Raw genomic sequence first — 13954 nt, 5'->3', positions numbered from 1 at the left:
TTTTTTAATACAGTCAAAAAAACCACTGTCACAGGTCTGCTGTGACTGATTACCTCCCTCAAAATGACTTTTGAAGTCCCTTAAGCTGTCTGGAGACGACCCGTGTCAAGCAGAATGAAGCAGGAAGACAGAGCCTGAATTTTTACTGCGTCAAAAGAGCGCTAAAATAGGCCCCTCCTACTCAATATTACAATATTGGGAGTTTCAGTTAACAGTTTCTATGCAGAAATATTGTCAGCCATGTGGAAAAATGTTATGCCCCAACAAGTTTTATCACCAATGTACACCACAAAACGATTAAACATGCCAGCAGAATCGTTTTAAACATCCCTTTTTTAAGGAGCATGTATCTCTATTGATAAGCCTGATACCAGTCTTCCTACTGCATTTAATGCTTATAACATCACTTCAGTATTAATAGCATTTTCTCAGTCAATTCCATTCCTTAGAAAATTACTGTATATATTTAAACCAGCCTGCTAACAGTCGCTCTCACTGTATTATAGGCTTTTACTTACATTGCATCGGTATCAGCAGTATTTTCTTAGTCAATTCCATTCCTTAGAAAAATAATTTACTGCACATACCTCGTTTGCAGGGTTCCCCGCACGCCATTCCCTTTCTGAAAGTTACCCCACTCCTCAGAATATGCGAGAACAGCCAGTGGATCTTAGTTACTGCCGCTAAGATCATAGAAAACGCAGGCAGATTCTTCTTCCAAATACTGCCTGAGAATAAACAACACACTCCGGTGTCATTTTAAAATAACAAACTTTTGATTGAAGAATAAACTAAGTATAAAAACACCACAGACCTCTCACAACATCTATTAGGTTGCAAGAGAATGACTGAATATGACATGTGAGGGGAGGAGCTATGTAGCAGCTCTGCTTGGGTGATGCTCTTGCAATTTCCTGTTGGGGAGAGAATATATTCCATAAGTAATGGATGACCCGTGGACTGAACACACTTAACAAGAGAAATTGTATTTTATATCCAACCCATGAAAGAAAATGTTGGGGTTTTCTGTCCCTTTAATAATAAAATATAGGCAGAAATTTATGAGGACATTTAGAAAAACTCAGGCCTAGTTTCCATGGCTGTGTAAACTTGTGGTAACAAGTATCTCTATTAAAGCCTATGAAAATGTTTTACCAAAGCTTACAACAGCAATGGGAACTATGCATCAGCATTTTTTTTAAGAAGCACAATACAAACTTACAGTTATTAGAATACAAATTGTGTGGGATAACCAAGTAGTCTGATTGGATGAAAAATCAGGAGCAGACAGCCATAAGATGGAGCGCAGTAGAATTCCTGGCGAGGAAATAAAGATCTATGGAATTAAAAAGCTTACTAAACAACATGGCAAAAAAAAAAACAAAAAAAAACAAACAGGCAAACACAACATGAAAATCATTACAAGAAAACATTTCTTAATAATAGCTTCAAAAAGACAATTAGAAATACTTCATATTCATAAAATTATTTCAACGCTTACCCCAATGGTATCACACTGATATGTTAGCCAATGCAAGCACATTAGTTAAGTGATTAGTAAAGGAAATATCTGTGGCTAAATATAAAATCTGATTGCCTAAATGCCATGGAGACCAACTCAAATTATCTTTTTAATCTGAAAGCACTTTATAAACATATGTTTGCATGATTTTGCATAGATTGCTATACCTTACTGTTTAATATAGATACAAAATACAACCCCCCCCCCCCCCCGCTCCGCTGTTCACTTCAAAAGTAAATTTTTCTGTGAGCTAACAGTTTAATCTCTTCTCCAATCAGAGCTACAACAAAAGTGCCATATGGGGAGAGCCCTGATTGGACAACAATTCAAATCATAAGCTCACAAGACTCTTGAAGTGTGTGACGGAGCACGGGGAATTTGAATTTCAAATCTATATTAAAAAGTAAGTTATAGCGCATCTTCATTACAACTGAAGTAAACTCCATCTAAAATATCACTAACATTCTAGATCGATTTTTTTTAAAAAGGGAGAGTTTTCCATCACTTTAAGCACATTGTCACTATCAATGAATTTAGTGGGCAGGGTCATGCCATGGTATAATGCTATTTAAAGTGGGATGAATACCAAGGAGCTTGGTCAGCACAAGTAAGTGCCATAAGAAATATAGCAGTATATGCTTTCTTTATATCCATTCACTGTGGAGTGCCTACTGCTAAGGAATCTAGTGGTCAAAGTTTAACAGGATTTAGAATCTGAGAAGTTATAGAATACATTTATTACACATGCTCAGATCACATCTTAACAATTTCACTTCTGGATTATTGTAAAAGGATTACAGTGTATGTTACTGGCAACCAAGAGGATAAAATGACTGCTCAGTTGTGATACAAATACCTGATAGGATCAAGGGTGGGGCCTAAGGTTAAACTTTTTGGGGTACATTGTGTGACCACATATACCACCCATGCCCTATCATCTTTAGGTGGTCCATTATTTTTATGTAGCACAGCTGTAAACTGTACCAATAAAAGCAGCTGCACCATTAGCAATATGCTTCGTGCATTACTGTATACAGGAGATTACAAGGGAGGAAGAAACAAAGTATTGCTGCCATGAGATCGCCAAGCACAATCTTGAGGCTGGGATGTTGCAGTTAGAGCTCTCACTAATTATAAGAATATTGCGGCAGACACTCTTCATTTAAGGTACAATTAGAGATTGGGGGTTAGGTTTACCAAGTCTTAAAGGACCAGTCAACACAGTAGATTTGCATAATCAACAAATGCAAGATAACAAGACAATGCAATAGCACTTAGTCTGAACTTCCATGTGACTACCATGTGACAGCCATCAGCCATTCACAAATGCATACACTCTTTTTGCACATGCTCAGTAGGAGCTGGTGACTCAAAAAGTTCAAATATAAAGACTGTGCACATTTTGTTAATGGAAGTAAATTGGAAAGTTGTTTAAAATGGCATGCTCTATCTGAATAATGAAAGTTTAATTTTAATTGAGTGTCCCTTTAACTTTAGGACAGGAACCATGTTACAATAGAGAGAGAGAGTTGTATGCAACAGCAATCTCGTGCAGTACTCTGGCAACCAAAATATTAAAAAAGCGTCACAAAAACTGCTGCTGATAAAAACGACACAAAATTTGTATTTCAAATACAATTAGAAACATTTTGCAATGTACATGCATTTATACGTTTTCACAGCTAGCATAGTTCAAAGTGCAAGTGACCTGCTGCCTATAAGGCAATAGGTTGTGTACACATGCATTTGCCTTCTGCACATACTCAAGTGCCAGTAACTAGTTACTCTACATTTAGGGTTGCCACCTCAGCCATGTTTTCCTGGACAATTATGAGTTATACATGCTGCAGGGTCTGAAGGTATAAACATGAAACACAAATAGTGACACTGAACAGCACTATTCATGGTCCTCTCTGCACACACTGCAGCATGTATAACTCATAAGTGTCCAGGAAAACATGGATGAGGTTGCATCCCTATCTACGTTACCAGCTGTGCTTGTTGGTGGAAGACAAATGAGATTCACATGATTTAAGCTCATATTAAAGGGACATTATACACTCATTTTTTCTTTGCATAAATGTTTTGTAGATGATCTATTTATAAAGCCCATAAAGTATTTTTTTTTTTTTTTAAATGTTTAGTTTTGCTTATTTTTAAATAACATTGCTCTGATTTTCAGACTCCTAACCAAGTCCCAAAGTTTTAGGAGAATACTGTCAGCTACCTTCTTTAGCTTGCTCCTGTTTGTGTAAAGGGTCTTTTCATATGCAAAAGAAGGGGGAGGGGGAGTGTCTTATTTCCCACTTGCAGTGGGCTTTCCAGCTACCTTTTCAACAGAAGTAAACAGAGCTTCTAAGTAAGTTTTTAAACAGTTTTATACTGGATTTTTATATCAGTATCTGTGCATCTTATTCTTTATAGTAGTGTCTATTACATGTAGTTATATGAAAATGAGTGTATACTGTCCCTTTAAGTGTGTCTCTTACACAGTAAAATGAATAATTCTAGTAGTGATAAAAATATTATTGCAAATAAAAACATTTTAATATACAGTATATATTCAACTGAATCAAACACAATGATGAGCATTTTACAAATATAAGTGAATATTCCCACATTCACCAACCAAATAAAGTATTACCAGCCCACACAATGTGACATATAGGAAAGTGCCTAATTTCTCACTCACCTGCTGCAATATCTCACTAGTTAACGATAAGTGGAATTTTTCCAAAGGTGTGTGTAGGTCATGTTCTTTTACCAAAAACATTTTTCAAGAGCCAATTCCTGCTTAGAGGTTTCTCTTGCTTGCATTAAAGGGACATTAAACCCAAAAATCTATTTCATGATTTAGATAGAGAATGTGATTTTAAATAGTATCTTTTGTTGAAAAGCAGGGACCAAAGCTCAGGAGCGTGCACGTTTCTGGAGCACTTAATGGCAGCATTTTTTCAAGAATGTTATTCATTTGCAAGAGCACTAGATAGCAGCACTATTTCCCACCATGTAGTGATCCAGACACCTACCTATTTATCTATTTAACAAAGAATAGAATGGGAATGAAGGAATTTGATAACATAAGTAAACCAGATTATTTTTTTTAAATGGTATGCTCTGTCTACATCACAAAAGAAAATGCGTGGGTTTCATATCCCTTTAAAGGCAAACATGTGCCATATTGGTTTCTAGTAACTACAATTATCTCTCTACCAAAGTAACTTTTGGCGTGGGTTTAATACAGTAATAGTGATCATTGCAATGAACTATATTCTTTTACTCCAAAGGTGCCTTGTATAATGATCGATTGCTATCTTGGGTTAAACTTTAAAATGTCCTTGGCAGGGAAGATTGCTAGGAAGATAAATCATCCTCTACACCGAAGACGTTTATCTATTAGCCCAACTAGAGACAGAAACTGATCCCTATCTCAGGGATTGTGCTTAAAAAGCATTAGTCTGTCAGAACTTGACTTGGTCATTGCACCCGATTCTGCAAACTTTGTTTAAAACTCATAAAACTAAGTATCAAAGATCTGTCACACATGGATATCTAGAAAAACATCCTGTATCCAAGCAACATGCTGTTTTATGGACATGGTTTCACTACTGCTCACACTATTCCCAATGGCTACAAAGAATTAAAGGGACAGTCTAGTCAAAATTAAACTTTCATGATTCTGATAGGGCGTAATTTTCTTTTTAAAAATCTTTATTTAGTATCCAACAGAGTATACACTTTGACTTAGGCGTATGTAATTACAAGTAGATAAAGAAAAACAGGATGGAGCACCTCGCAGGGTGCCTGAAAAAGGAAACAAACAGAATAAAAAGTTTGCATTAACCATGAACCATACAGAAATAAAAAAAATAAAAAAGAAAAGTACATCTGACCGATAAGGACATTTACTGACGTACATATATCCTAAAGATTTTATAACCTAACAAAAATGCCTCCTTCTGAGTTTTAAGCCAAAGTGCAATATAATGCCTCTACTAATATTCTTCCTCTCAAATGAAAAACAAAACAACCAGTGAAGGTTCTCTTAATTGACCTGCACTAATTCTATTATATGAACTCAACTGCACCTCCAATGATCTGTATGATACTCTGTTGGGGTATTTTATTATTTTATTAGTACAGCAACATAAGACACTTGGCCAAAGCCCATATATATAATAAAGAAACATATCCGTGTCCGGCCCAAGAGGGCTATGATAATAGATCCAGACTGGGCCAAACAAAAAATAATATTAAACACAAATCATAAGCAGACAACACAAAAAAAAACCCCAAAAAACACCCTATTAAACTCAACCCAAAAAAACAAGACAAAAAAAAAAACAAGACAAAAAAAAAAAACAAGACAAAAAAAAAACACAAGACAAAAAAAAAAACACAAGACAAAAAAAAAAACAAGACAAAAAAAAAACACAAGACAAAAAAAAAAAAACAAGACATAAAAAAGCAAAGGGGGGAGGAAGGGAATGGGAAAAGCAGACTTGTTACCACATACCGAGCAACACAAGTTCTGAGTTTCTGAATGGGTAGATTAAGTGATCAATTTCACTCAGAGGTAAGGATGTAATAAAGACTGACCACTTAAAAAAAAATAAATGCAGAAACATCACGTTCATCATTTAAATTGGTATCCATCTGTTCAAGAATACATTGTTTTTTTAGAAAGTTTTCAACCTCTGGGATACTGGGGGTCACCTTTCCTTTTTTTCAGAATTAGATATCTAGCTGCTAATATGGCCATGTTGACAATTTTAATGTTTACCTGCCGTTCCTCCGGGTCCTTCCAAAAGGTACAATATATGCAATACCGTTAATATCAGAGGGGAGTTCCCTAACGTTTTATTAAGCCAATACTGTAGTTTAAGCCAAAATTGTTGGATCCTTGGGCAATCCCAGAACATATGTACAAGATTGGCCGAGTGCAAGGAACATCTAGGGCAGCAGTTATAGTTGAGATTTCCACACCTAGAAGCTTTCTCAGGGTTAAGAAAGTCATAAGAAGTAATTTGATATGAGATTCTCTCCAGGAGGAGGATGAAAGAGTTATTCACGCTATTTCAAGAATTAAGGATTGAATAATAAAACTGCGGCACATTTAGAGGCAATCTTTTCCAGGTTGAGGGTACCCTTTAGCGAGCTCAAGGCTTGATAGCAAGAGGAAACTGATATAAATCCATTTTTAACTAGAACAAGCCATTTCTCTATACTCCCCAGGGTCCAGTTCCAGCCGAAATTACTTGCTACATTAAGCGCAAAATGCCTTGCTTGTAGGTACGCAAAAACGTTTTTTTGAGAGAGATTAAACTCCCCCCTAAGGGAACCAAAGGTTTTAATGCATTTCCTTTTAAAATCTAACAATTGGGAAACATTACTTAGACCTAAGCTATTCCACCTCTGAAAGGGTGATAGTTGGAGTCCATCTTGAAATTGAGGATTACCTGATAGTGGCATGTATTTGGATACCCTATGATCTAAATCAAGAAGTTTACAGACTCTCCACCAAGCCTGGAGTGGGTTAAAAATAGTTATAATTTTTTTCACCTCTCTAGGTAGTGAACTGGAGTTGCAATGAATAATTGCTACGGGCAAGAGTGGATAAGTTACACTTCCCTCAAGTTCATTGTCAGTAACGTAGTCTCTTGAAAAGATCCAATCCATAATTAAATGCGCCAAAAAAGGCATAGTTGTATATCTTGATATCTGGTAAGGCTAGCCCCGCAAATTTTCTAGGAAGAGGAAGTTTAGACAAAGAAATTCTGGGGTTTTTGTTTTGCCAGATACAATTTCTAAAGGCGGTATTAAATATAAGAACGTCTTTTCCCTTAAGGATCAATGGAGTATTCTGAAGAACATATAGTAGTTTAGGGAGATAGACCATCTTATAGAGGGCTATACGGCCTGAGAGAGAGAGAGAGAGAGAGAGAGAGAGAGAGAGAGAGAGAGAGAGAGAGAGAGAGAGAGAGGAAGATTTTGACAGTTTTTCAAACTCCTTAATTTTATTCAACGTTGGAAGAATGTTAAGGCTAAACCAAGTATTCGGGTTGGAAGAGATTGCGATACCCAAGTACCTAAAAGATCCAGAGACTACTCTAAATAGCATATTTACAAGGGATTCATTGGATTGCTTAATCCACATAAGTTCAGATTTTGTGGTATTCACCCTGTAGCCAGAGAAAGAGCCAAACTGATCAATAATTGATAGGAGTTTAGGAATATTAATGGACGCATTTGTAATATATATGAGAATATCGTCAGCATATAGAGCTGTTTTTAGTTCCTTCTTGCCAATCCTAATCCCTTAAAGGTGATGTCTAACACAGATAGCAAGAGGTTCTATGGAAATGTTAAAAAGGGGAGAGGGGACATCCCTGCCAAGTTCCTCTTCTAAGCAAGATGTCTGAAGAAATCAAAGCATTAACTAACATTTTTGTGGAAGATACATTGTATAGATTATTAATAAATTTGAGAAAACTACAGTGGAGGCCAAATCGTTGAAGAGTATAGTAAGAGGTCATAGTGAACTGAATCAAAGGCTTTTTCAGCATCAATTGAGATAATTGCTGAATCTTAGATTTCCCCTCCCCCTCCGCTCCCCAATCTCTCCCTGGTTTTAAAGTAGTCTATGGTGAGGAACACCTCCCTTATTTTAGCTGAAGAATTTTGTTTAAACATAAAGCCTGCCTGATCTTTATGAATAATGCTAGGGAGAAGAGCTTGAAGCCTCAACGCCAAGATAGAGGTAAGTATCTTGTAATCCGAATTCAACAAGGCTATAGGCCTATATGATTCCTTCTTACCGGGATCCTTCCCTTGCTTAAGGATTAGGGTAGTGTATGAAGCAGCAAAGCTGGAGGAGGGGGAGTTACCCTTTGTGTATATATCATTATACAGTGAGGTTAAGTGTGGCAAAATTACCGAGGATACTATCTTGTAGAATCCGTTAGGAAGGGCATCCGGACCCGGAGCTTTATTCAGCGAAAGATCTTGAATTGCTCTAGACACTTCAAGCTCAGAAAAAGGAAGATTGAGAGTTTTCAACTAAGTCAGGTGCTAATATCGGGTAGGAAATTTTACTCCAAAAATCCTCACGCTCAGAATTGTTTTAAGTGAGTACAGGTCCTGATAGTAATTTGAGAAGGTCTGCAGGAGTTCTTCTGGCATTGTTAATGTTTTAGGATACTTACATTCTAATCTAAGAAAAAAAATCAATATTTTATCCAAAACATGACAAGGGACATGCGATTGAAACATTTGAGAGGTTAATAACTAGGCATATAGAGAACATAAAAAATAATCTAACAAAAAAACAACTTGATACCATCAAAGAGTTAGAAAAGAATGAAATGATAGTGGTGAAAGCAGCGGATAAAGGGGGGGGGGCATCGTCATCCTAAACTCACAAGACTATAACAAACATGTGTGAAGATATTTTAGGCGACAACACTACTTATAATAAAATAACTACAAAGCCCACCACTAAATTTAACTTACAATTGAAAGAGCTTCTAGATAAAGCAAGTGAGGAAGGAATATTAAATAAAAAAGAAATAAACTATCTCCATATAAGAACGCCAAAAATTCCACTACTATACTGCCTCCTAAAGATACACAAGTCTTTAATATCACCACCAGGGAGGCCAATAATATCAGGGATAAATTCCATCACTTCAAATATCTCAGAATATATTGATATATATTTACAAAAGTACGTCAAAGAATTGCCATGTTTTCTAAAAGACTCCACAGAAATGTTAAAAATATTAGAAGGTATCAAATGGGAAGAGAATTATCTCTTTGCCACATGTGACGTATCCTCACTTTATACTTGTATTTCACACAGAGATGGGTTGGAAGCAGTACAATATTTCTTCTGTTAAGTGTGATCAGTCCACGGGTCATCATTACTTGTGGGATATTAACTGCTCCCCTACAGGAAGTGCAAGAGGATTCACCCAGCAGAGTTGCTATATAGCTCCTCCCCTCTACGTCACCTCCAGTCATTCTCTTGCACCCAACGACTAGATAGGATGTGTGAGAGGACTATGGTGATATATTTAGTTTTTATATCTTCAATCAAAAGTTTGTTATTTTATAATAGCACCGGAGTGTGTTATTCCTTCTCTGGTAGAATTTGAAGAAGAATCTACCTGAGTTTTTCTATGATTTTAGCCGGAGTAGTTAAGATCATATTGCTGTTTCTCGGCCATCTGAGGAGTGAGGTAAACTTCAGATCAGGGGACAGCAGGCAGATTAATCTGCAAAGAGGTATGTAGCAGTTTATTATTTTCTGACATGGAATTGATGAGAAAATCCTGCCATACCGTTATAATGTAAACTCAGCCTTGAATGCAGTAGATGTAGCTGATATCAGGCTGTCATGTATGTATATTTTACACTTCAGTTTTCTGGGAAATGGTACTTCTCTGGCTTTTAAACTGTATACATAGACTTAACCTATTTTGCAGGGACTTGCAATAGGTTTTAAATGACAATTAATTATTGAGGTAAAATGTTTTTTTGCTGGCATGTAAAAACGTTTTTTTCTCTGAGGTACTGGGTGAAAAAATGTTTTGGGCACTTTTTTTCCACTTGGCAATAGTTTTGATTTAAATTAGAGCAGTTCACTGATCTCTCTCACTGTTATGTGTGTGGGGGAGGGGCCATTTTGGTGCTTTCACTATGCATCAGAAAAACTCAGTCAGAGGTTCATTTTCTTCCTGCATGATCCGGTTCATCTCTACAGAGTTCAGGGATCTCAAGAGTCTTTTTTGAGGGAAGTAATCATACAGCAGAGCTGTGCTGATTGTATTGACTGTGATATAAAAAACGTTTATTTGTGTATTTTTTTTCTGCTGCCTGGGTTAGTTTTCATTTGCTGAGGGGAACAATCCTTTGCTAAAACTGTATATTCTGACAAAGATTGATGCTATAACTTAATTATTTTATCTGTTATAATATTTTTCTGTGCTTCTTAAAGGCACAGTTCGTTTTCATATTATTTGTAAATTACTTTGAAAAGTATTTCCAAGTTGCTGTTTATTTGCTAGTGTGTTAAACATGTCTGATTCAGAGGAATATCTCTGTGCTATATGTGTTAATGCCAAAGTGGAGCCCAATAGAAATTTATGTACTAAATGTATTGATGCTACTTAAAAAATAGTCAATCTGTACAAATTGAACATATTTCACCAAACAACGAGGGGAGAGTTATGCCGACTAACTCGCCTCACGTGTCAGTACCTGCATCTCCCGCTCAGGAGGTGCGTGATATTGTAGCGCCGAGTGCATCTGGGCGGCCATTACAAATCACATTACAAGATATGGCTACTGTTATGACTGAAGTTTTGGCTAAACTACCAGAACTAAGAGGTAAACGTGATCACTCTGGGATGAGAACAGAGTGCGCTGATAATGCAAGGGCCATGTCTGATACTGCGTCACAGTTTGCAGAACATGAAGACGGAGAGCTTCATTCTGTGGGTGACGGTTCTGATCCAAATAAACTGGACTCAGACATTTCAAATTTTAAATTTAAGCTTGAGAACCTCCGTGTGTTACTAGGGGAGGTATTAGCGGCTCTGAATGATTGTAACACAGTTGCAATCCCAGAAAAAATGTGTAGGTTGGATAAATATTTTGCGGTACCGACGAGTACTGACGTTTTTCCTATACCTAAGAGACTTACTGACATTGTTACTAAGGAGTGGGATAGACCCGGTGTGCCTTTCTCACCCCCTCCTATATTCAGAAAAATGTTTCCAATAGACGCCGCCACACGGGACTTATGGCAAATGGTCCCTAAGGTGGAGGGAGCAGTTTCTACTTTAGCTAAGCGTACCACTATCCCAGTGGAGGATAGCTGTGCTTTTTCAGATCCAATGGATAAAAAATTAGAGGGTTACCTTAAGAAAATGTTTGTTCAACAAGGGTTTATATTGCAACCTCTTGCATGTATTGCGCCTGTCACGGCTGCAGCAGCATTTTGGTTTGAGTCTCTGGAAGAGACACTTCAATCATCCACACTAGATGACATCACACACAAACTTAAATTCCTTAAGTTAGCTAATTCATTTATTTCAGATGCCGTAGTACATTTAACTAAACTTGCGGCTAAAAATTCAGGATTCGCCATTCAGGCACGCAGAGCTCTGTGGCTAAAATCCTGGTCAGCTGATGTTACGTCTAAATCTAAATTGCTTAATATTCCTTTCAAAGGGCAGACCTTATTCGGGCCCGGCTTGAAAGAGATTATTGATGACATTACAGGAGGTAAAGGTCATGCCCTGCCTCAGGACAAGGCCAAAGCCAAGGCTAGACAGTCCAATTTTCGTTCCTTTTGTAATTTCAAAGCAGGAGCAGCATCAACTTCCTCTGCACCAAAACAGGAAGGAGCTGTTGCTCGCTACAGACAAGGCTGGAAACCTAACCAGTCCTGGAACAGGGGCAAACAGGCCAGAAAACCTGCTGCTGCCCCTAAGACAGCATGAATTGAGGGCCCCCGATCCGGGACCGGATCTAGTGGGGGGCAGACTTTCCCTCTTCGCCCAGGCTTGGGCAAGAGATGTTCAGGATCCCTGGGCGTTAGAGATCATATCTCAGGGATACCTTCTGGACTTCAAATCCTCTCCCCCAAGAGGGAGATTTCATCTGTCAAGGTTGTCAACAAACCTAACAAAGAAGGAAGCGTTTCTACGCTGCGTACAAGATCTTTTATTAATGGGAGTGATCCATCCAGTTCCGCGGTTGGAACAAGGACAAGGGTTTTACTCAAATCTGTTTGTAGTTCCAAAAAAGAGGGAACCTTCAGGCCAATCTTGGATTTAAAGATCCTAAACAAATTCCTAAGAGTTCCATCGTTCAAGATGGAAACTATTCGAACAATTTTGCCCATGATCCAAGAGGGTCAGTACTTGACCACAGTGGATTTAAAGGATGCTTACCTTCACATACCGATTCACAGAAGTCATTACCGGTATCTAAGGTTTGCCTTTTTAGACAGGCATTACCAGTTTGTAGCTCTTCCATTCGGACTGGCTACGGCTCCAAGAATCTTCACAAAGGTTCTGGGCACTCTTCTGGCGGTACTAAGACCGCGAGGAATTTCAGTAGCTCCGTACTTAGACGACATACTGATACAAGCTTCAAGCTTTCAAACTGCCAAATCTCATACAGAGATAGTACTGGCATTTCTAAGGTCGCATGGATGGAAAGTGAACGAAGAGAAAAGTTCTCTCTTTCCACTCACAAGAGTTCCCTTCCTGGGGACTCTGATAGATTCTGTAGAAATGAAGATTTACCTGACAGAGGACAGGTTAACAAAACTTCAAAGTGCATGCCGTGTCCTTCATTCCATTCAAGAGACCAGAAATTCTCTTCTATGGTGGCTTTATCGGCCACATCTGTCCAGGGGAATGCCATTCAGCAGGCCAGACTGGTCAATTGTAACAACAGACGCCAGCCTACTAGGTTGGGGCGCTGTCTGGAATTCTCTGAAGGCTCAGGGACTATGGAATCAGGAGGAGAGTCTTCTTCCAATAAACATTCTGGAATTGAGAGCAGTCCTCAATGCTCTTCTGGCTTGGCCCCAGTTAGCAACTCGGGGGTTCATCAGGTTCCAGTCGGACAACATCACGACTGTAGCTTATATCAACCATCAGGGAGGGACAAGAAGCTCCCTAGCAATGATGGAAGTATCGAAGATAATTCGCTGGGCAGAGTCTCACTCTTGCCACCTGTCTGCAATCCACATCCCGGGAGTGGAGAACTGGGAGGCGGATTTCTTAAGTCGTCAGACTTTTCATCCGGGGGAGTGGGAACTTCATCCAGAGGTCTTTGCCCAAATACTTCGACGTTGGGGCAAACCAGAGATAGATCTCATGGCGTCTCGACAGAACGCCAAGCTTCCGCGCTACGGGTCCAGATCCAGGGATCCGGGAGTGGTCCTGATAGATGCCTTGACAGCACCATGGACCTTCAGGATGGCTCATGTGTTTCCACCTTTCCCGATGCTTCCTCGATTGATTGCCAGAATCAAACAGGAGAAAGCATCAGTGATTCTAATAGCGCCTGCATGGCCACGCAGGACTTGGTATACAGATCTGGTGGACATGTCATTCTGTCCACCTTGGTCGTTACCTCTGAAACAGGACCTTCTGATTCAGGGTCCTTTCAAACATCAAAATCTAACTTCTCTGAAGCTGACTGCTTGGAAATTGAACGCTTGATCTTATCAAAGCGTGGTTTTTCTGAGTCAGTTATTGATACCTTAATACAGGCTAGGAAGCCTGTTACCAGAAAGATTTACCATAAAATATGGCGTAAATACCTATATTGGTGCGAATCCAAAGGTTACTCTTGGAGTAAGGTTAGGATTCCTAGGATATTGTCTTTTCTACAAGAAGGTTTAGAAAA

The 13954-nt window shown here is 38.5% G+C and overlaps 1 protein-coding gene across 1 annotated transcript in view; it reads right to left on the bottom strand.

Moving 5' to 3' along the window:
• LOC128660235 (G-protein coupled receptor 143) overlaps positions 1-13954 on the bottom strand; it is a 358779-nt gene that overhangs the window by 294264 nt on the left and 50561 nt on the right. Inside the window, exon 2 of the mRNA XM_053713983.1 lies at positions 1223-1336. Coding sequence (XP_053569958.1) covers positions 1223-1336 — 114 coding nt within the window. The remainder of the gene's footprint in view (positions 1-1222; positions 1337-13954) is intronic.

This window comes from Bombina bombina, chromosome 1, assembly GCF_027579735.1.
Source record: "Bombina bombina isolate aBomBom1 chromosome 1, aBomBom1.pri, whole genome shotgun sequence".
Taxonomy (NCBI): Eukaryota; Metazoa; Chordata; class Amphibia; order Anura; family Bombinatoridae; genus Bombina; species Bombina bombina.
The sequence above is the reverse complement of the archived record's forward strand: the minus strand, read 5'-3'. Positions and strand labels throughout refer to the sequence as shown.